Source organism: Vanellus vanellus (genome assembly GCF_965231255.1).
Source record: "Vanellus vanellus genome assembly, chromosome: 3".
NCBI lineage: Eukaryota > Metazoa > Chordata > Aves > Charadriiformes > Charadriidae > Vanellus > Vanellus vanellus.
In genome coordinates, this window is record NC_138907.1 from 90,901,506 (window position 1) to 90,925,148 (window position 23,643).

At 37.6% G+C, this 23,643-nt stretch overlaps 1 protein-coding gene across 1 annotated transcript in view; it reads left to right on the top strand.

Moving 5' to 3' along the window:
* The window catches only part of IBTK (inhibitor of Bruton tyrosine kinase), a 54,891-nt gene that overhangs the window by 20,437 nt on the left and 10,811 nt on the right, over positions 1-23,643 (top strand). Inside the window, exons 13-25 of the mRNA XM_082480600.1 lie at positions 276-358; positions 469-506; positions 2,294-2,390; positions 2,783-2,884; positions 3,822-3,939; positions 5,743-5,803; positions 6,489-6,616; positions 8,504-8,616; positions 9,233-9,381; positions 10,091-10,254; positions 12,071-12,163; positions 13,236-13,394; positions 20,850-21,002. Of these exons, the coding sequence (XP_082336726.1) occupies positions 276-358; positions 469-506; positions 2,294-2,390; positions 2,783-2,884; positions 3,822-3,939; positions 5,743-5,803; positions 6,489-6,616; positions 8,504-8,616; positions 9,233-9,381; positions 10,091-10,254; positions 12,071-12,163; positions 13,236-13,394; positions 20,850-21,002 (1,458 nt within the window). The remainder of the gene's footprint in view (positions 1-275; positions 359-468; positions 507-2,293; positions 2,391-2,782; positions 2,885-3,821; positions 3,940-5,742; positions 5,804-6,488; positions 6,617-8,503; positions 8,617-9,232; positions 9,382-10,090; positions 10,255-12,070; positions 12,164-13,235; positions 13,395-20,849; positions 21,003-23,643) is intronic.

Here is a 23,643-nt window from a genome sequence, read left to right on the forward strand (position 1 = left end):
ATTTGGTCATAGCAGTTTTGAAACAGTAGTTGATAGCGTTTTGAAGGAAATACTTCAGATGGAGTTTTGAGAGTCAACTTTGGACAAAAAATTTCTCTTTTGAAACTATCATGCCTGTACTTTCAGGTTTATTCTATAGGATATTTTTGAAGTTTAGGTGTGTTATATTTTAAAGGATAAATCCTAACTTGCTAAAGTAAGCATTTATTTGTAGAGTTCACTACTTGTAGCTCTTCTGAATAGTCACAGTTCTGATCTTATTAAATCTTTTCTAGTTCGTACCTCTGTGATGTGACCCTGAAATCTTTAGATGGAAAGGAATTCCCGTGTCATAAGTGTGTACTTTGTGCAAGACTTGGTATGTGTGTGTATTTATATATATATATAAGTATATATATCTTATAATTCACATTGTCTTTTTTATCTGAAATTTTATTGCATCTTGAACTGAAATGCCTTTCTTTACAGATTATTTTCACAGCATGTTAAGCAGCTCATGGATTGAGGTAAGCTTGCCAGTAAACATATGTAATGGTATGTTTTGTTGCATCAAATAAGTGATAGCTTTTCCATTTTTCCTAGAATAATGTATCTTAAATACTGGGGAAAAGGAAAGGCTTGGATCCTGTTTGCAAGAAAAAAAAACACATACGTTTTTGATTATATTTGTACTATTGAGATTGTGAATTAAATGAGAGCAATAAATGTAATAACGTATATCAAAAGAAATAAAAGTATTACTTTTGTTTTAGAGGTTTAGTTTGAGCTAGTTCATGGATTTATAAAAGCTGCTGAACTGTTCTTATGGGATACTGCTTTGGATGAATTTTCATCTTCTTTCTGTAAAAGATCTTACAATTTAAATAGTATGCAGTATGGAATAGCTTTTCATATGTACTGAGTGAAAGATACAACAGAATCAAGACTCAATGTGTAGAATCTCTAGTTGACTTTTTACTGTTAGTGAAATAGAGGATATCAAGAACTATTCCACGTACTCACCATCTCCTGCTTTAAAAGGTGTAGGTTTTTTAGTTGTCTTGGTTCCTATTTGCTATCTGTGTGTCAATGCCCTGGTTCTTCTTGGACATCGCATTTCACTAAATATCTCTGTTTAAATATCTGAATACTATTGATAATGCTTGTTGAAAGAGAGGAAAGGTGTAAATGGAAAAGCATTTTTCAGAAACTAAAAGCTGGAGCAGCGTGCAAGGGTTTTCTTGACTTTCATAGTTTTTTGGCAATGTGTAAGTCTAAGAACCTGGCAAAGTGCTGGCAGTTCTATTCTGCTGTGTTACAGAACTTTACCTGTCCTCTGAGGTACTGTGCTGCCTTTTCCTCAGTCATCTCTGAGGAAACATATCTGAAACACCATGAGACAAGTTATTGATTTATTATTTTTTCTGAAGTGTTGAATGTCCGTTTGTATCATTGATTTCTATATCAGTTGTATGTAGCTTGTAAATTATCTATTGTTTTGTAAGTAAATCTAAATCATACAAAATTCAAAAGTAAATATTTTGTGAATCAAGTGCTCTAGATATTGTATACAAATGTTAATGTTTGTAAGAGGTTTTTAAACTTCAAACAGGAAATATGTCAGCACCAGTTGTATGTTCTAAAGTAAAAGAAATCTTTTAGTGTAAAGCTTTGTTTCAGTACCACCTGAAATAAACCAAAGTTGTTAAGCAGTGATGTTTCATTAACTTGAATGGCGACAAATACATGGTTTAATGGCTAATGTTTACTTACGCAAAAGCTTTACCTTAACGGTTAAGATGGCTCTTCAATTGGAGGGTTTGCTGAGGACCTTGTTTTCTGAGGGATTAACAGTAATGGCTACTTTAATTTTATTCTTGCATGGGAACTTGTGATTTCACTAGATCTTTTACCTTGAAAAAAAAGCAATTCAATACTTGCATAGGGGATTCCTGTAGTTCTACTTTCAAACGATTGTGGGTAGAGTAATATAATCAAGGAGTACTGTTAGAGAAGATGCTCAAACTGATGAAACACTGAATAGTTTAGTGGATATTTATTCAGACGTTCAGGCAGATTTTAAGTGGTCTGTTACAATCGATTATTAATTTAAGAACTTTGACAGATTTTGTGCAAATGCTTAAATAATTGTTTAACTTTGAAAATGTGACCCTCAGTCTAAGTCATTTGCGAAGTATAATTGCTGTCTTAATTTTGTATTTTATTCCAAGTAGTCAGCTTCTCTTACTCCTGTTTGTTTTGCTTTTTTTTTTTTTTTTTTTTTTTTTTTTTTTTAAATCCTTTTGCCTTTTAGGCTTCCTGTTGTTCAGCTCTGGAAATGCCAATCCATTCTGACATACTACAGATAATTGTAGATTACCTGTATACAGATGAAGCTCTTGCAATAAAAGGTGCCATTAATATATTTTCAATTCAACTGTAGCTCCTGCAATTTTTATATTTTTAAAATAGAAATTCAATACTTAATATGCTTGCCTTGAAGTGTTATGTAGAAAATCCAAATATTTGTGACTCTTGCTTTAGATTTTGAGTTGATAGCTGTACCCCAGGCCTTTTTGCACCTTTTCTTCAGTTTGTCAAATAGCAGTTTTCCTTTTCCCTCCTCCTTCTGCTTCTAAAAATGACTGTTTGTGCTCTTCTAAGCTAGTCCTTATGCTGTGAAAATCCCATCAAAATTTGCAAAGCCATTATATTTGTCCTTTGCTAAAGTCTTATTGAAGCTGTATGTGTTATAGTTGCTTTTGACTTGTCCACAATGTTTACATGATGCTTTGCTTTCCAGATTCTCAAAATGTGGAATTCATATGTAACGTTCTTGTGGTAGCAGACCAACTTCTTATATCCAGGCTCAAAGAAATCTGTGAAGTAGCAATTGCAGAAAAACGTGAGTTCTTCAACTTGAATTATAAAGGGTTAGAGAATAAAAAATGCCTTTTTTTTGCATGTTAATGTTCTTGCCTATTTAATCACAGAATTATTTGCTTATATTCCTTTGCTCTGATTACCTTTTGCTGTTCACTGTATAGCTGTTAACAGGTGCTTCTTTAGTGTGGGTGATGTTCTAGGTTAGTGTAACCTTCTATTCCTTATGCATTATTGTCTTCATCCAATACTCTTTAATAAAAGAAGAAAAGTGGAAAAAAAGGGGGGGGAACCCTCACTCAAGCCACAAATGAATATAAAGCCTTTATTTCACTGAATGCAAACTTCTTGTCTTTAAAACATGATAAAATGAATTCTATGTTTGTTTCTGTTTATGTCCCTGTATTTAGTTCTACTAGTTCTTCTATTGTTTTGTTTGGCACAGTGCTGTTTCTGTATGCTATGAAAGCCTGTCTCTTCTAGAAAATACTGTTGCTTACATTCATACAAGAAGTCAGCATACAGTTTTTGCTTGGCATTTCTTAGTGACTTCTATTTTTTTAATCTCCCCCCACCCTCACCCCTTTACTCCCCTTTTTTCATTCTCCCTGCTACAGGAATATTTGGAGCTTTAAGAACTGTTTATGCTGTATATGAAACTTGCTATTTCAAACTTTCTTTTTCCCTGTTGTTTTGGGCTGCTGAGTTTCAATATATTGAAACCGATACATTTGTAGGCAGGGCCTTTCTATTTCTGTGAAGCAGCCATTGCATTCAAGCTGCTACAAAGCTATGTGACCACTTGTTGTAGTTTATGGCCATTTGAGCATTAGCATTTTTTCTAGGAATGGAGAAGTATATGTTTTAATAACTAGCTGATGCTGTGCAATGTCTCAAAAACTGCTGCATGATAGTGCAGCACATGATCCAATTTAGTTTGTTGGTTTTCTTCTTTGCAGTTACTTTAAAGAATGCTGCCAAGCTGTTGGAGTTCTCAGCAATGTATAATGCTGAACAGTTAAAACTGTCCTGCTTGCAGTTCATAGGACTCAATATGGCAGCTTTGCTTGAAGCAAGGTAAGAAGGAATGCAAATGCGTTCATGTACTAGCTGTTAAATTCAAACATCCCTAAAAGGCAAAAAGCTTGCAAGAACTAATAGGAGCAGTTAAATGTTAAAATGCAACTGAATGCTGCTAATTTAAAGAGAGGCTTATTTTTGCAAACAGAAAGAGAGAAACTAGTTAAATATCTGCACATAGTGTACCAGATCTGTAGTACAAAACACTATGTTATAACTATCTGTTACGAGGAGCCCGAACTAAGGGGAAAAAACCTTTCTTGAATTCAGTGGACTTTGAAATTAGGTTTGATCTTGTTTGTTTTTTTTTATATTGTTTTGGAAGATGCGTAGAACTGCTGTGGGTTTTTTATTGTTTGTTTTTTCTTTTTTAAACATGATAGTTACTATGCAAATTGAATTTATTTTTAGTAGGTTTATTATAGCTGGTGCATTTTGCCAGAAGGCAGGCCCATCCTCTTTGGAGTCTCTTTGCTCTAACTGTCTGCAGTGAGGGCTGAACAAATTAATTAATTACCTTTGCTTTCCACAGTGATTCAGCTAGGGGTCTGAGAAGTTGAAGGTGTGCTCTGGCCTTCATTCTCTTGATGTTTTCAGACATGGTTGCTTCCAGAGTACATATCATCTTCTCAGAGCAAGCCTTACCAGCACTGATTGAACTTCTTTGCTAGAAAAGACTTAACCCCTTCCCAAAAAGACAAAAAACAAAAAAACCCTAACCAAATAAAAAAAACCCACATCTCTATTATTGGTCCACTGTCCACTCCTAGGCTTTTTGTCACGTTTCCTTTTACCTGTAGCAGTTCTTAGAGATCTGAGCCAGTTCAGAATGCCAGCACTTCATCGTTATCATAGAATCATAGAATGGTTTGGGTTGGAAAGGACCTTGAAGATCATCGAGTTCCAACCCCCCTGCCATAGGCAGGAACACTTCCCACTAGACCAGGTTGCTCAAGACCACATCCAGCCTGGCCTTGAACACCTCCAGGGATGGGGCCTCAACAACCTCTCTGGGAAAACCTCTTCCAGTGCCTTACCACCCAAACAGTTATGTCACACAGGTGCTCTGCTTGTATCACAGGTACAGGAATCCATTCATATTAGCAATTTTCCTCTTCACATCTTTATATAAACATTTTAACCTTTGGTTTTGGAGATGAGAGTAAAAATCTAGTAATACTAATTATTATTCTGAATTCAGATTTGTTTCATCTTAAGCCTGGAAAGGACATTCTTACTACAGTTAAGACTGTATCTGCATTTTAGTGAAAATCTGAAAATATCATTACTGTGTTGCAAGACTTATAATCTGAGACACCCGAGACAGAACTTAGTTGTGACAGCTTTTTGCAAGGAGGGTTGCTTATGCGGGCAAGACAGTTCTGTTGAGTAAAGTTTGTTGCTGTAGTATTATTTTTTGGCATGAATGTCAAGGGATGTTGTGGCTGAGTTTTATAGAAGAATTTAAGGAAGTATTAGATAACGTATCAGGAAGACTTGAAAGTATGCAGAAATAGGTAATGACCAGTTCATGGTAACTTAACTATATAGGTCTACATTGGCTGTGGCCTTAAGTAAAGGTAGGCTATCTGTAAAGGTTGTGGTTTTAATCCTGCTTTACAACAAGGGCATTGATTAGTTTGTATTGTGTTCATTTTCTTCCTTCTGACTCCATGACCACCATGAATAGGTAATAATGCCTGTAGGTGAGATTAATCTAAAATGTTAATTTGAATTTTTCACTAATGTGATTCTTTTTTTTTTTAAGCTGGCAAGGTAAATCTGTGTTTATTTTTTTAGGACTCTGGATGTCTTAAGTGATGAAGTTGTAAAGGATCTTTCTGTTTATTACAGAAAAATGGTAAGTGGTACAACTTGAGTGTAAGCTGATTAGGTTTAAAATGAGAACAGACGAGTAATAAAGACATACCTGTGGGGTCTGTAGATGACAGGCTGTGGAACATCTGACTCAAAAGCTAAGGTTAGCTGCTGCTAATATCATTCTCATGGAGCTCATATTTCATGATTCACTATTTAATTATACATATTAAACGTATCAGTGTTTTGTAATTAACAATTGTTGCATGAAAAACCAAAGCAAAACGTATGGAAAAGAGCATCTGTTACTTAGAAGAAAGGAGGAGAGAGCAAATTAGATTTCTCCAGTGTAAAGTTCAGAGGGATCATATAGATCTTAAAAGTGGTAAGAAAAATAAAGTGAAAGCTGGACTTTAATGCAAAGACACATTATAATCCAATATTCTTTAACTGTACAGTAGTAAAAGATAAATGTTTGCAAAACCTTGAAGCATTTTTTTGTCAGGAGTTATAGGCAGTTGAAACATGCATTTTGAGTCTGTCACTTAAAAAATTCTCCTGTTTTGTTTAAAGATGTAACTTAAGTTTATAAGCTGGTTAAATAATTAATTACTCGATCTGTAAAAGTGTTTTAAATAACAGTTGGTCTTGGTCTTTTTACAAGAGATCATGTATTTGCTAGCATACAACTTAAGAGAAACTTAGTGTAATGGCATTTACAACTACAGATTCCAGCTATGGTCAGGAGAGTAATTACTCCATATCCAGATGGACCTGATATAAGTTCTTTTGAGCCTGAAGATGGAGAGAACTTTGTCTTTTTAAGGGAAGAAATGAATACAGAACAAAATTCTCAGTAAGTATCTATTTTTCGTCAACATTTTTAACTAGGTGAACTGTATATGGTATTTATACCCCTTTGGATGGTGCCTGACTCCCTTTGGGTTCAGAATTGAAATATTAAGATATGGGAGAAATGGAGATTTCAAAGACTGTTCTTAGTTCCCTTAAGTATTTTAAAATGTTACAGAACTGCAGTGGAGCACTTTTTTCAATTTATAAGTAGCATGTGAGTAAAGGTGGCAAAACAAACATTCACAGTGGTATTTGGGAGTTATGCATGTGATTAGAGTACCTGTGTATGTATAAAGACCAACTGTGGAGTTCGTTGAACTTCACTGAATTAGGAGAAATCAAAAGAGAAAAACCCAGACTTTAATGTAATGTAGATCTGTATGGAAAATTGTGATAATCTACATTTCTTAATATTAACAGAGTTGTCATGCAAAATAGGAAGTTTTGCAGCATGAGTTTTTAATGTCAGTTTAAAGTGGCTACTGTCTGGCCATTGAATAACAAAACAAGCAACTTGTGTTTAAGAGGTATTAGAAAATGTGATCCAAACAACTGTAGATCTGGCAGTTTGGTTTTGTGGGCTTGTGATATTCTGTCTTTGAACATTTGTTCTGAAGACATAGAGGTGAGAGCAATAGAATTGGTAAAGTCTTGTCAGACTAATTTAATATGCTGTTTTTTTCTGACGAGTAATAGTAAAGGTACAGCTGCTTTTTTTGGTACAGTTTTTAAACTGGAGAAATTGACTATGGTGTCACAACTATGGAAAGTTAATTTGATGGAAGCACGTTACCAAGTCATCCTAACATGGCTAGTGAGATACGTCACTGTGCAGATCAGACCTTACCTGTGGCATTGTGTGCTGTTCTGACCATTTGTGTCAAGAAAAGTTGTGCTAAATGAACTAGTACAGGTCAGGACAAGTAGATCAAGGGAACTGAGAGGCTGTTTTGTATTAGACTTCAAGCCTTTCAGTGTTTTTAAAGATTAGACGAGATAGCCTTTAGGGTGGATAAGGCAGTCCAAGGATTAAAAAAGAAACCCAACCATTCTAAAGTTACAGTATTGATGCAGGAACGAATAAGTACGTATATGGTTATTCCACAAAAAGCTTCTTTGAGAAGCTTTTTGAAATAGGGTTACTGTAGCTGTGATTCGTATAATTCTGAATTTCTAGTTGTCCTGGTTGGAGGGGTAGGGGAGAGCATCTGTCGTTTGCCCAGTGGCCGTTTCGGCCCAAATCACAACACTAGTAGTTTTGTTGAAATGAAAGATGCCTTTTATTTGATTCCACTCTTCCTAATATTATATCTAGAAACACGTGAAATTTTGGTAACATGACCATGTACTTGCTTTATTGTAGAAGCAGTATTATCTTGGTGGCAATATTTGTGTTGGGGAAAAATGAGACCAACTGTGGAGTTCGTTGAGCTTCACTAATTTAGGAGAAATTGAGAGAAAGAAAGTGGAGGCATGGATGTAGTTTGCTTTATGTCAGTTGCTGTGGTGCGTAGCAGGTTTAATCTGACCTAGGTGGCACTGCCACCCTATGCAGCTGCTCTGTCTTCGAAGCACTGTCTCAGCAGAAGCCCTTGTGCAGTGTACTAGACCAGAGACTAGATCTAGACTGGAAAGAATTTTTTTCTATTCTTCCTGGATTTCTCCTCCCCCCCCCCCCCCCCCCCCAATCGTTTACTAAATAGTTGTGTCAGTCCGTAAGCAGAGCAGGAACAAGCAGCTAGGGCGAGCTGGTGGGACCAGGTATTACTGCTTGAAGTATAACTGCTGCTGCTGACTGAAAAACTTGACGTTCACATTGAAAGTTCTGAGGCTCAATTTCTCTGGCTTGAACCCATCTTGGTTTGTTTTTTGTTGTTATTTTTAATAGGGAAGCCCTTTTCAAAAGAGCAAAAACTAAGGCAAAAAAGAAGCCACGAAAGCGGTCCGACAGCTCTGGAGGGTATAATCTATCAGATATTATTCAGAGTCCAGCCTCTACAGGTCAGTGGGAAAGGGGTATAAAACCAGAACATTAAGTTTAATATGCAATGCAATGCGATTTCTGTACTTCAATAAGGAAATCTTGCAAAGATTATTTCTTTTCTAATGAACACCATAGTTAAATTTGAATAGTGAATTCTTAAGTTTTGTTTGAAAGTATGTGTGTCATATTAAGCTTGTGCCCGAAGTTCAGATTCTGTAAAAACATGCATTTTATCAAATAAAGTTAATGGACAGTACCCCGTGTGGTTTTAAGAAGTGGAACATTTCTGCTAATGTGTGTGATTTTGTTTTTTTTCTGGAATATAAAAAATACATGAGCCATTGTTTATTGGAAAGATGGTAGAAACCTTCATTTTCAACAGAAAAGTGTCAATGTTACTTCCTAAAACTTTGTATTCTGAGACAAAGAGAACCGGGAGTAATCTTATTCTGAAAAAATATTTAAGATAGTCTTATATTTGCTTATACATACTGCAGTCTAGTGTACTGGACTAGGTAAACTTCTGGTTATTTTGTATTCATCATATGGAGTAAATAACTTTTGGGTTTTTTAAGCATTGTTTAGTCTGGCTCTCATGATTTAATAGTTCTACTCTCTCTTCTTATTTTTTAGGCTCAGTAAAACTGGATAAAACTAACTCTGTAGAATCACTTCCAGAGCTCTTAACATCTGACTCTGAGGGTAGTTACGCAGGAGTGGGTAGCCCCAGAGACTTGCAGTCTCCTGACTTCACAAAAGGATTTCATCCAGAGAAGTCTGAGGTTGGATTTCTTTGTTCCTAGCAATTTCTTTGTTTGTGTTTGTGTAGTTCATCAAAAGCAGAGTTTGTATTTTGGAGTATTGCTGAGACGCTGTTGACCTTAAAATGGAATAGACAACTTTAGGTAGTTATTGTTTGTCTGATAAAGCAAATAAAAATGAGTATCGCTTATTAAATCCTGTAAGGGTAATTTATTAATGTGGTACCATAATAAGAATTATTATATGCTGTAGCGTTCAGAAAATTTCAAACTTAAAAAAGCAATTATGTGAAGTTTTTATCTACTTCACTTAAAATGCAAAGCAAGTCTGAAGTTCAACAAAATAAAAACAGAAGTCAAAAAAACTCCAGGAAAATCCTGCTGTTCTTTGACTTCTGTAGTTGAACAGAAGTATGGTCCAGGATAACTGAGGCATAACTCGCAAAGAGAAATAAGTTTGAGAAAATTGTGCCTATGCTAAGTCTTAAAGCTTTAGAAGTGAAATCTCAGTGAATTTTCCACTGTCAAGATGCATATTTGGACTTGAGAAGAAAAAAAACCCCAGAAGATACAAATAGCAGACTGATCAGGGATTCACTACATTATTGAGGTATCCTTTAAAATCTTTTCACTTACACATCATTAAAGCTGTTTGTAGGATCAATCTTTTTTTTTTCTAAATGAAAAAAAAGTAAGAATATTTATTCAGTGTTTTTCTGTCTTTTTTTAGGTGAAGGACAAAGCGTGCAGTCAGGGTATGAAACCCTCCCAACCTAACAAGGAGATGAAGTCATACAAGGGATCATCAGCACTGACACAGTCTGTTCCACAGTCCATTCCCAGCACTAAAAACAACTCTGCAAGCTCTCCCAATTGGGTAGCAACCAGTTTCAGGTGGAGTAATAGTTGTGGTGCTTACCTAACCTACAATCACTGTTGCACACTTGGTAGTGAATGCTAATAATATTCTTTTCAGACTAAAAGCTATCAGCTATCTGCTCTTCAAAATGAGCATACATTACTTGACACGTGAATTGAAGATTTTGATAGTTTAACACAACTGGTACGGTTTTTAAGTATTCTTTGAGGAAAAGCAATTGCTAGATGCATTTTATTTTTCTTTTAAGTATTACAGTCTGGACTTCTAATATCTTCTATTAGAAGGCCTGCTTTGTTAACGCTATGTAAAATACTTGGCGTTTTTTTTGTAGAATCAGACCATGCTTGAAGCCATTAGAAGCACCATTGTACTTTGACATTTTTAAGGCATGCCTTTTGACTTCAACAGTCTGTGAAAATCAACACTACAGGTTTAACTGATGCAGTAATAAAAAATTGATTATTGATTTTTATCTGTAGCAGTATTTGTGTATGTAAAAGGAGTAGTACTGTGATAGATTGTCTTGTCTGGTGTCCTGTCTCTGATGGTTGTCAATAAAGGTTGAATAGAGAAGAGTTTAAGGATTTAGGGAATCATATAGCGATAATTTCCCACAGTTCTCCCAAGCTCTGTTGGTTTGTGGCTGATGGCCTCTGTTAATACAGGTGATACAGCTGTAGAAATTAGAAGTTGCAGCTCTGAAGTGTATCGTTTGGAGAGCAGGGTCCATTAGGAATCTGTTTTGTCTCACTATGTATTTGTGCAAGCCTAGTCTATATGGAGAGGGTAACACATCCCACAACCAACTCTTTGATCTTGAGACTGGTTGGAAGAAGCTCCACCTTCATCTCCTATCTTAGAGTTCTTTTTGAACGTTTTTTAGAGGATTGCATGAAAGGGGAATGAATAAAACCATAGGACTTTGTAATGTCACTGTGGCTTTATGGGTTTCCCTTGTAATCTTCCTTCACTTTTTCTAGTATTGCTGGTGTGATGTCAAGAAAAAGCAGGCAGCGCTGTTGCATAGAATGTTTGAAGGATTAATACTGTAGTGTGTTTTGAACTACTCTGGAGTAGCAGTGACAACAGGCTTTGGCGTGACCTCCCAGCAGATTATTCACTAGTTAGTCTATGGCAGTTGGGTTTCTGTAGGGAGAGACAGAGGCAGTGCTGCTTATATTTTATTTCAAAGCTTGTCCTTGAATCTAGTTGTAAAACAGCTTAGTGTACAAATGCCTTTAAGTGCACAGGTTTTAATCTATAGTTTTATATAAAGCTTGAAAATGTCTGGATTTAATTCATGTTCATTTTGGTGAAAGTTTAAAACTAGGTCATTTATGAAAAGAAACTGATTCCTAAAGTTTGAGAATATTACTAGTGTTTGTGCAGAGCTCAGACTTTGCAAAGAGTGTTCTGTTTGCCACATGAAATAATATGAATCCTGTTCTTCAGTGAAAGAGCTAATTCAACTGTCACCAAAGAGCTGTGAGCAATGCCTCTCTAGTACTTAGCATGAGCAGTTGACTACTAAATAAGTATCCTGGATTTAGGTATCTAATTTTTTTAGAGTAATCATAGTTCACATCTTTTTGTTTCATAGTATAATGAGTCTTGAGTATTTTTATAGTGTTTTCTTAAATATGTATATATTTATAAAAGTTTTGTCAGAAACATTCTATTTGAGGTTTGCCATAATTGAGGAAACAGACAGAAATTATACATCCGGTTACCAATCTTATGTATGATTTAGAGGATTTCAGTGAAGGCTGGACCTGTGGAATGTAAGTAAAAATGAGTGCCTTGTAAGGTAACTTTTTATTTTTCATTTAGCCCTGCCAGCCCTCCTGCTATGGATCTAAGAACCATCATGGAAATTGAAGAAAGTATGCAGAAATGTGGAACCATGCCAAAGGCAAATTCAGGGTTGGTAAAAAACCAAAATCTATAAAAGAAAAGCGTGATAGACCAGGCTATTATGAATTTACTTAGTGGTTCAGGCAGTCCAGAATTTAAAACAAGCAGGAGAAAAGTTGTCCTATTTGGTTTTGAACGGCTTTGTTTACTTCAGTTCATGATGATGTTTTTCTGTGAGCATGCAAAATTTATCCCTTTATTTTACTGTAGTCTTGTTATTTCAACTACTGCAAAAGCACGTCTTAGCTGTTCAAATGTGAAAGAGTGAGCTAGTAAGCTATTAGGCCTGCTCTGCTCACCTTCCCTATTTCCAACCAAAAAGAAATAATTCTTGTCCGTAGCATTTTGGAAATTACTTGCGGACAAGTACTGTAGTTGATCCTGAAGTTTGTTTCTTGTCTCACATTCTCTGACCTCCCCCAGCACCTCAGACAGAAGCAAGAGTGGTTCTTGCTTGGAGAAGCATCCCAAAGACACAGGGAGATAAATGTACGTTTTCAGGAGGCAGTGGATTAAACCTAATGCTTCTTAACTGGTGACATATGGAAGAGAACTGGAGATGACTTCCATGACCTTTGCAGTGTAGCATTCTTATAAAGGAGAGCTCCTGGAGCCTAGTAAAGGTTTGCTGGCTAGGTAGATTTAGAAGCTGTGAATAAAACAGCCGAGACTGAAGAATCCAAACAACTTAGAAAACAAATTATTACAGGTAGAAAAAATTGGTATCTTATGTTGTATATGTTTCTTATGCAGGAATATTTTTTTTTGTTTAAGGCAGCTGAGCTTGTGACAGTCTTTTTTGAAGACTTGATTCTTACTCTGCGTGTTTTCGTTTGTAGACATCTATGTGAAGAATAGTTTTATGGTGCTTTTCTTTCTGTCACTCTTGATATTCATTGATCCTCCTTTTGCTCCCCAGCCATCCAACCCCTCCAGCCCACCTATACTCCCCTTTTGGCACTCTAGGCAAAGTATTTTGGTCTAGGAAAGAAGTATTTCTGTTTAATGTGCAAGATTAAAGGTGAGTCATCTCAAAGCACACTGATCTTGCATCTTCTCTCTTTGCAATATCACTTCACAGCAGAATGGCGTCTCATGGAATCAAGCTTTCTCAGAAACAAAGGAAAATGATTGCCCTGGCAGCAAAAGATAATGGATCAGTAACTAGCAGCACAGAGCCTACTACACTAATAACCACACCACCTCCACCTACGAAAGTTGCAAAACTAGGGAATGCGTGGTATGTTATAAATCAAATATCACTTCTTTCTCTTTGGAAGGTTTTTACGTTGAATTTTACTCCTCTATTAGGAGGAGTTTCTCAAGTAAAACCAGCCTAGGTTCTGTTCACTGAAAAGACTAGCATTGAACTATTTGTATCTACATTTGGTAGTAATCTAGAAATTCAAAGTGGACAGGGAAATGCAGTGGTTGCAATCTAACAGTTCTTTGAAATTTTGCTATGCTGAGTCAGAAGACTGCATCCCATCTGGTTCTTGCCTGTGTGTGATGTGGTATTTGCAGATGGTATCAAAGTGAAGTATAGAAAAAGAAGGTTGAGCACAAGCTCTGAAACTTAGTGGGGGGAGGGTTATTGAAAACATTTATGAATGCTGTCTTTTCTGTGTCAAAAACATCAAGAAAAATGTTAGCCCTTCCTGGGGGAAAGGGCTAGAATGACTTTGGAGTAAAGCAAAAATAGACTGAAATTATAGATAACAAAATTACCTAGGTGGCTAGGAGCTGGTAGGAGTGATGGATGCTGTGAAGAATTCTTATGGTGGAAGGATGCATAATGGATTTAAAATTATTTTTAATGCTGATTACACACAATTTAACTGTTCAAGTTATATCACTGTATCAAATAGGAAAATGTTTCATCATCTGCAATGAATTAGATTCACAACAATGAATGTAATGAGGTGTGAGCCCAATTCATGCTTTGCTCTTCACATTTACAGTTAGTATTGGATGAAAGCATAAATGTAAAAGTTTTAAGCTATGTAAATTTAATGTATTTAATTATTACAGAATAAATACTGATGTGCTTGCTGGGCAGTTCTGCCCCTTTCCCTATTTAAGAAGGTCTAGGTTTTCATTGCACCTTGCTTCAGTACTGGTACCCTAGAAGAACTGCAAGTCAGTCTTCTCTTTCTAGAGCTTACCTGTTTTGTGTCTCAGTGGGAACAAAGCTTGCTGCATGCCCACCTGTCGTGGTTTAGGCTGAATTGGACAGTGGGGATGTAGGGCACCCCAGATGAGACGGACAGGTGCTCCCCCACACCTCTCTTCAAGGAGAGAGGCAGAGGAGGGAAAAAGATGCTTACAAATTTAGAAGGAACTAAACTACTTTAATGAAATATTAGTAATAAAATTAAAAGAAAATAATGAAATATATACAAAACCATATCAAGCTCCCAGGATGAAAATCACATCACTGCTGGCACTGGGTCAGTCTCAGACTGGACTCAGTGACAGATGGGAACTGGATTCCAGATCTGGATTCAGGATTGGGATCAAAGGCAGGCGAACAGAGTCCTCCTCAGACGTCGGCCATTGAAGAAAGAGTCCTGACCCTTTGATTCCTCAGCTTTTTTACTGAGCATGAGACAGATGGGATGGAATACCCTGTTGGTCAGTTTTGGGTCACCTGTCCTGTCTGCTCCTCCCTGCTTCTGACCCTCCAACGGGGCAAACAGCCAAGTTGGCTGCCCTTGGCTGTTATAGCAGTAAGTATAAGCAAGAGCCTCTCTGCATACCATGCCTGGGCGTCAACTGTAAACGTAGGTCTTATCATTCTGAGAGCAAACATTGTCTGCAAAGTATGCTATTAATTTCATTAGTTAGAAAAGGCCTAGCTAAGAAACAAAGTTACTGAACAAAATTGGCCCTGTTTTACCGCAAACCAGGTTACCACCACAGTAACCCTATTTTAAATGAAGTCTGTTTTAGACAGTTTACCCCTTTTAAGGAAAACTACTACAATAGTATTTTTGTATTGTATAGATTTCAGAGTAAAATAGGAGTCTGTCTTTCAAAGGATAGGTTTATTTTCCACAGTTAGAGCCATCTCCCTCCTGTGTCTTTTGGCTCTCTTTCCTTTGATCCATTATATGAATTAGTTGCTCTTTTCAGAAGTAAGGGTAGTAAGCATCTGCAGGAATCTTTTTCTGCTATGCTTCTGTAAGTTCAAAACAGACATGTAGCCCGTTAGCTATTTAATGAGTGTACAGAGAGAAAAAAAAAAAATATTCACATCACTTGCTGGCTGAGGAAAAGGTAGGCTGCGTCCTGGCCGTAGTTGCTTCCTGAGAGGTGTTTTGTGTCAAAAGGTATAGAGCATTATCTAGAACTGCTTGCTTCTCTGCTCCGTTTCATGTATCGTTACCTCATCTTTCTTTTTTGGATGGATACTATTGTGATCAGCACATTGAGTTTGACATGCCTTTAGATTTATTTGAGGTTCCACATAGTTCTGTTGGTATGCTGTTAACTTAGTTTAAGACCATAGTAATAACAGTAATATACCAGAACATAACAATGGTAAAACAGAACTGGTGTTCAAAATATTTATTAGTAACGTATGGGGAAAACCGTGAGAGTATGTAGTAATCATCTCAAAATCATGCATTATAAATCAGATAATAGTTGATTCTAAAATGGTATTCTGCTTCCAGTTATGACACCAGAATGAGCTTTACTTCTCTAGTGGACATGATGCAGTACATTCAGCCTTATCGTTAAAGGGCTTTACTATTTTACAGGGCCTGTGAAGGATCATATCAGTCTGATCTGAAATGGGCAGTTGTTTGGTGATTTCAAGTTAGTGTGTGCATGACATGTCCTTCAAGTAGTGATTCAGACAGTGATCACAGAATCATAGAATGGTAGTGGTTGGAAGGGACCTCTAGAGATCATCTAGTCCAACCCCCCTGCTATAGCAGGTTCACCTAGATCAGGTTGCACAGGATTGTGTCCAGGCGGGTTTTGAATATCTCTAGAGAAGGAGACTCCACAACTTCTCTGGGCAGCCTGTTCCAGTTCTGTCACCCTCAAAGTAAAAAAGTTTTTCCTCGTGTTCAGACGGAATTCCCTGTGTTCCAGTTTGTGCCCATTGCCCCTTGTCCTATCACTGGGTAGCACTGAAGAGTGGTGCCACCACCAAGAATTTGGCCCCATCCTCTTGACATCCACCCTTTAGGTATTTGTAAGCATTGATGAGATCCCCTCTGTCTTCTCTTCCCCAGGCTAAAAAGACCCAGGTTTCTCAGCCTTTCCTCATAAGAGAGGTGCTGCAGTCCTCTGATTATCTTCATAGCCCTTCTCTGAACTCTCTCCAGCTGGGGTTCCTCCAAGGGTCAGTGATGATATAACATTAGGCAAAGCCCACAATTTTGTCTAAAAGAGGAAATAGAATTAATTGCTTCGCACCTAAGTATTCAGACTCAACCTGACCTCTGAACTGTAATTGAGACCTTCACAATAGAAGAAACAAGGTTTGAAAGATTTATCTTCTGAATTCTAATGAGTGGATGAATTTCAGAATCCTTAACACCGATCTTCTCAAACGCTCCAAAGAACATGCTCCCTGCCTTACACAGGTGATACTGCAGGTCAAGCAGCAGGTTAGTTATTTGGCTTAGCTTATGGAAGTGTCAGGGCAATTGTAGCTCTGAGGCTTAAAATTTGCTGGGAGAGACTGATGGTTGAATCAGATGGTGACCAACGCAGGAAATACTGAGTTACGGTATCCTTTATTACATTAATAAAATAAATAATCCATCTATGGTTTTTAATTTTACTACTGATCTTACAATTATGCATAAACAATATGTAACCTAACATCTACAGTGATGCTGTACACAGTACACAAATTACACGGGCTCATTCACACACTAATTTACTCATTACAAACCCACCACCTTTCTACCCATCAGTGACTTGGCGTGGCAGCACCGGGGAAGCCATGCTCTTGTGTACTACCTGATGAGTTACTCAGACCAGTCTCCATGCTGATGTGGTAGGACGCCCGCAGCTAGCCAGGGGTGATGCTAATGAGGTCGACCAGGGCCTACATCAGTCAATCCTTTTCCTCAGGCACACAGCGAAGTCAGGGGCCTTTCTGTGATCAGTCATCACAAGTGGGTCTTCTCTGGAGGCTTCAAAGGAACTTCCCCAAACCTGCCATGCCATGGCTTGGGTTGATGTTAGCGATCACTGGTGTAGGCATTTCATGGGTGTTTTCAACCAGTCATCTTAAATATCATCAGTTAATTTCCTTTTTTGTTTTACTAGCCATTTTCAAGCTGCAGTTTTATATACTTGTCCTGACAGACTTTGGGAATCAAGGCAAGGGGCTACGAGAACTCTGCAGGGAGGATGTTTGTATAGGTCGTCTGTCTTTCTCTAGCCTGGTCTTCCCAGTCACCCCTTCATACACAACTTTTAGGTACAGCAATGCCTGAAGTAGGTTTTGGAGGACATTGCATAGCTTATCTAATTATTTGGGGTTCTTCAAAAGGTGGGTTTTTTGTTCCTGAAGTCCTATTTTTCAGTGTATGATAAATGACTCTTCAGAAGTATTTGTACTGATTGACTTAAGCACATGAACTAGATGCCTCTAGTGAATGATTTACTACTTAATACAGGAAATAAGATATTAAGAGAAGCTCTGATAAAAGGCATATAAAAATATAGGCCATAACTTCCTTGATCTGACATCTGAATAGTTTGACTATCCATGCTATTCATCTACTCTCCGATAGACAATTCTTTACCTCTTGGGTTTTATTTAATTTTAAACTACCAACTGCCTATGAACTGTTCCTTGCATTTAAAAAGCAAATGTGGGCTGATTTTTGAATATGCTTAGATAACGGTGTCCAGAAAATATATTGTGCTCTTAAGGTTCTGATTAAAGAGTTTTTGAAAGTAGCTGAGCTCCACTGTGTTACACAAACCATCTTAAGTGGAAAGGCCAGGGTATACTTCAGGAGGATGGAATCCAATCTAATGCTCATGTGGTCACCACGCATGATTCTGTACGTTCCTCTGCAGCGTTCCTCTGGCTGCTGATCTGGAAAATGCCGGTAGCGCAAGAGTTCAAGCAAAGAACCAGTGGGAGGTATATGAATATTTAAAATTATGCCTAGTTGCTGGAAGAGAGTATTTGTTAAATAAGCTACTTTGGCAAGCCATCAGTTATTTGATTGCTTCTGCTAGTTGTTGTGTATGTAAGGTAGAATGGTGTTACCTGTCTATCTGCTCTAATACTGTATTTGCAAAGTTTTATATTCTGTAAATTCACAGTGGACTATTAGAGTGCATTTGGCAATAGACTGAGCTTTCCATGCATGCAATATAGTCAAAGCTGTAGAACTTGTGTTCTGATGAAATAAGATATTCATCTTGGATGTGCAGTGAGCACATTTGCCAGAAGGGTGTGGGACCGTCCGGCTCTTTTTCAATTGAATAAAAGACAGTCTATCATACATAATGTCCTACCTTTCCCACCAGAAGAAAAGTGGAAATTAGAAGGGAAAAAAAAAAAAAAAATCGCACTAGTAGTACTTTGAGAGCATATCATGCAAGGAGCTAGGTGTTAACTTCGTTAGTTCTCCAAACCTATTTTGGTTGAGAGAGGGGGGTGTTGCTTCTTTGTTTTGTTTCTTTTAAGCTTAGGAGAGTGTATGGGTTTTCAAGAGTGGAGGCATAAAGAAATTAGAAGTCTGTCTTGAGAATTAACAATTTTGTATTTTAATGTCTAGGTTGTCAGTTTGTCAGTATTCCAGTTTATACTGAAACATAACAGCTGTTTTGGAACTTCATACTTTGATGTTTTGCAGTTACATTTTAGAGAAACTTAGTCATATTCCACTTTTTAAAAAAGATGTATAAATTAGTTTTACTAATGCTACAAATTAGATAGAAATGACAATGTATCAGACAGGACAAGCTGAAATTTAGAGTTGTTACTGTTAGGAAAATTTAGACCAGTTGAAGTCAAATCATTTTAAGCCACTGGTAATTGTTGTGGGTGGGTTGACAAGCTGAGAATCACTCAGGGTTGGGTGGTTTGGTTTTTCTTTTTTTGGGGGGTAGAGTTTTGGGAGGATTTTTTTTGGTGCTGTGTTGCAAGTGGATCTGATTGCAGTACAGAATTTTCATGAAAATGGGTAGGCTACTTAAATGGCAAGTAGCGGAAGAAGCTTCTGTGACAGCAAATCCGAAGGGAACCTGGGGTTGCAAACTTGGTATGATTAGTTTGAGGAAGTTCTGGTCAAATGCTTGCCTGGACTCTTGTGTGCCAGCTGATAGTAGGAGCCCCTCTGAGCCCCTGCATCTGGAGGTTGCAGTTCTGCTTTCTATGCCTTCTGTGCAGCTCATGCAGTATTGAAGAAAACCAAAACAACAAACAAAAAAACCCAACAAAACAAAAAACAGTGGAAAAAAACCAAACAAAACCTCAGACTTAAGCCCGAGTGATCTAGCCTGGGGTTCAGACATCGTTCATAACTTTCAGATGCTTTTGTTGTAAGATTTCAGATACAATGTTGCAATGTTTGAATTCCCTAATGTATGTTATCTTAAATTGTATACCATATAGATGTAGCTTGAAAGTCTTTGGCTTCAAATGGTAGCTACACAAACAATTAGCATTGTATAGAAAGCTTGGCTTACTTCAATAATCATAGAATCATAGAATGGTTTAGGTTGGAAAGGACCTTGAAGATCATCGAGTTCCAACCCCCCTGCCATAGGCAGGGACACCTCCCACTAGACCAGGTTGCCCAAGGCCACGTCCAGGCTGGGCACAATGTTTATATATAAACATAATGTTTATAATGGTTCTCTTATTTCCTTGAGTAGATAGCGAGCAGAGCTTTTCTTCCAATATGTGCTTTGGATCTTTGACAATGAGTGGTAAAGTTAAATGTAAGCAAATGTATGAAGAATTAATTCCAAAGTCTTGATGGGTAAAGGAAAGACTAATGGTAACTACCTTGAATTCTGTAAATAAAAAGGCTTTTGGATCAGAAAGCGTTCAAAATAGCTCTGATGCTAAATTGCTATATTTTCATACTTGTTTATTTTTGAAAGGTAATATGCAGGCTCTAGCTCATTAACAGTGCACATTATAATTGGGCAAGTAAAAGAGAACGAAGCATATCAGTTTTACGAATTTCACTGTGTATTAAGTTATTTATGGCAGGTATGAGTAACTCATTCAGTATCTTGAGGAAAGATCAGCTATATTTGACTTTCATGGTGGTAAACTTACAGTATTAGAATGAAAGTACTTGTGTGTTTTATGAGAATACCTTTCAAGGAATAATGCTGTTAGAAAAGGTACAGCTTGTCGAAGGCAAGGTGTCTGTGAAAATAAAGTTGTTTAAGAGGATGGTTTAGGGGCAGAATAGATTGAGATCCGGTTTTCGGGTTTTGTTTGGGTTGGATTTTTTGTTTTTCCTTTTAATGAAATTTCCATAGGTATTTATTTTCTAATGTTTGCCTATTTGATCCAAAGTGACTTAGTTTAGCAAATAGGGTCTTGCAGGCATAATGGTGATATACAAAAGCTAATATATTTTTATTTTTAGTAACTGAAAAGGTCCTCTTCGCTATCTGAAGCGTGGAACAATATGGAGTCCTGGAAAGTGTGTGTATAAAATGAGTTGTTCTGGTTTTTTTTAAGGTCTTCTGCATTACATTCTTCTTTGCCAAAGTCATTCCGTGATCTTGTAATGGAAGAAGAAAAATGTATGAGTGCAAATAATTCGCCTGGTACTGGTATCAAAAGAGCTGGATATAAAGGAACTGAGGATTCATCAGTCCAAAACACCACAAGGTAAGAGAGCAGTCTTTTCCTAATTGATCAACCATTATACAAGAACCATAGCAACCTGTTTAAATTCTGCTGAAATAAGAAAGGATAAAAATGTCATTTAAAAAAAGTAAATCCTATAAGCATTCTTTTAGTGATTCTTTTAATAGAATTTTTGAATTAAATACTCTCATGAGTAGGAATCTTAAAGACTAAAGTAATTTCATGCCACTGCTAATATTTTGTTTGAGTTTTGAAGCGTTTGTGTCCATATATATGGACACGTGTGTGTACATTTGTACACTTATGTATGTATAAAAATGATAAACCTATGTTTTCTAACTTCTGTTAAATTTAGATACTCTTTTTTCATTCAGATACGGCATGTATGAAACAAAGTTTGCTTAGGAGTATTTCTGTGTAACCACTGAATGGATGAAATCAGTTTATTCAAACACAGTTCTGGCATTTCCTGATCTGAGTTTTCTTATAAGCTGCTATAATTGTTTAGGTGCAGTTTTTCATGGATTAAGAGGGTTTACTGAAATATTGATGCATTGGTTATGTCTGTGTATTAGAATTACTGGGGGACTACAATTCTAAGGACAAAAATAACTTCTTCTGCATGTGAATTATATGTCTAGTTATTAGACAATATTACTCTTTAGTCAACTTGTTTTAGCAACATGTCCTCTTGCTACCTCTAATAAAATCTCTTTTGAATTAAAATAACTGTCTAAGGTGAGAAAAGAAATGTCGGCCTTATTCCTGAAGGTCTGTATGGCTTGAGGTGCCCACCCACCAGCATCGCTTCCCCTTATCTATCATCAGGAACTTTGAATGCTATGCATTTCAAGTATACTTATGAGACAGAGGGCCTGAAAGTCTTACAGGCTTTCCCACCCACTGTCTGGAAGCGGCACGGGCCACATGCCCCACGGTGTTAGGGGAGCCAAGAGTGACAGCAGGACTGGCCAAGCAGTGGCCTCCCTGACAAGAGCACAGCTCCACTGTGCTGGAGTGAGGTGAGCAGGGCAGGCTCCGTGACAGAAAGCCGGGTGAGCCACAGTCAGTGTGCACGGATAGGTCCATTGTGATGAGACAGGGTTGAGGTCAAACCTGCAAGTCAAGTCGGGGTCAGGAACAGCAAGGCTGGGCTTGGGCGTAGCTGCAGTGTGGCTCAAGAAGGGCCTTAGACTGAGGGGCTGGGCTTAAATGCAGCTCCTGAGTAAAGAGCTTCTGAGCCTTCACTCAGCTCTTCCTTACAACTCAGCTTTGTTCATAGCAGCCTGACTCAAGTTTACATAGCTGCACTGAGGGAGAAGAGTTTACAGAGCCTGTTGGTGCACAGGGAGCCCTGACACCCATTAGCCCCTAGTTTTTCTTATGAATTCCCATTTCACCCCCCTCCAAAAACTGTCCCCTCCATAAGGAAAAGAAAGTTCTGGTGGGACTTGCTTTTGGTTGCTCAGCTTCTATAGAAACTGGTGTTTCCCTAAGGCAGAAGTAGTATGTGTCCTATTGGTAGATAAAGAAAAAAATGATGGTAGAAATATAGAAACATTGTGTGTGAGATGGTGTTAGAGGAGAGAGGTAGGAGGGATTTGGAGAGTGTGTGTGAAAGGTGGGCATTCTTCAAGAACAGATGGATAAAGCTGAAGTTATTGTGGTGAGTGGAGATGCAGGGACACAAAGCACAAATCTGCAGAAACCCAGGTATCATTAATTTTGTTGCGAGCAAAATAATAAAGCTTTTCATCGCATGGGAGATGGCAAGGACTGGTGATAAGGGAATTTTCACTGGGTGCTATTATTTAATTTGTCACACCTGCTCTGTGATCTTCATAAAGTAATTTCTTTTCCTTTTGCATTGCTCTGTCTAGTCTGTGCAATCTGGCCAGTCTGCACCCTCTCAAAGTGGATTATTTGAGCTGAATCTGGGCCTAATATGTTAGCTGTCTGAAAATGATACATTAAGCTAGTGGGAGCCTAGATGACTAGATTGACTATAATCAGTTAGAAAAGTCAGCAATTCCAGAGCTATTTCAGGTTTTGAATTGTGTCTGAAGATGCTTATTTCTCTCTATTAGTTATAAAAAACATAGGTGACTAGTTCATCCATCTGAAAGTTAGGAGTTGAGTTTCTAGTCTGAGGTAATTTTATTCTTTGACTGTACAGTTTCTGTCACAGTAGGCTCTGAGTTTTGCCTGCGGCATTCAAGGGCTATTTCTGTGAAGATTAATTATCTACACCCTTACCTCTTACTTTTTAAGGAAAGAAAATTGCATGTGCGTAGAGCATAAGTAGTCCTCATCTGTTGATGTCAGACCCGCTGATGGGACACTGAAGATACTTGCATGGCTTCTGTTCCTGCTTTGTCTTTTTTCTTTGAATAAACTGTGCGGCAATTAAACTGGCAGTTTAATCCAGAAGTCTCTGGATGGGGGATTTTTGGTGGTTGCATAAACGCACTTCCATATATCCTTACCTTCCAATTTATGCAACCCAGAAATTTTCTGTAGATGAACCATCTCATGAATGTGGAGACGTGAACTGGATCCAGTCCAGAGGCAGATCAGCCCAAAAGCTGGGCTTGTGTGGATGTGGCTGCATTGTTTCCAGGGACAGCTCAGCCTTGGGAGGTATGCTGTGCAGCTGTGCGTG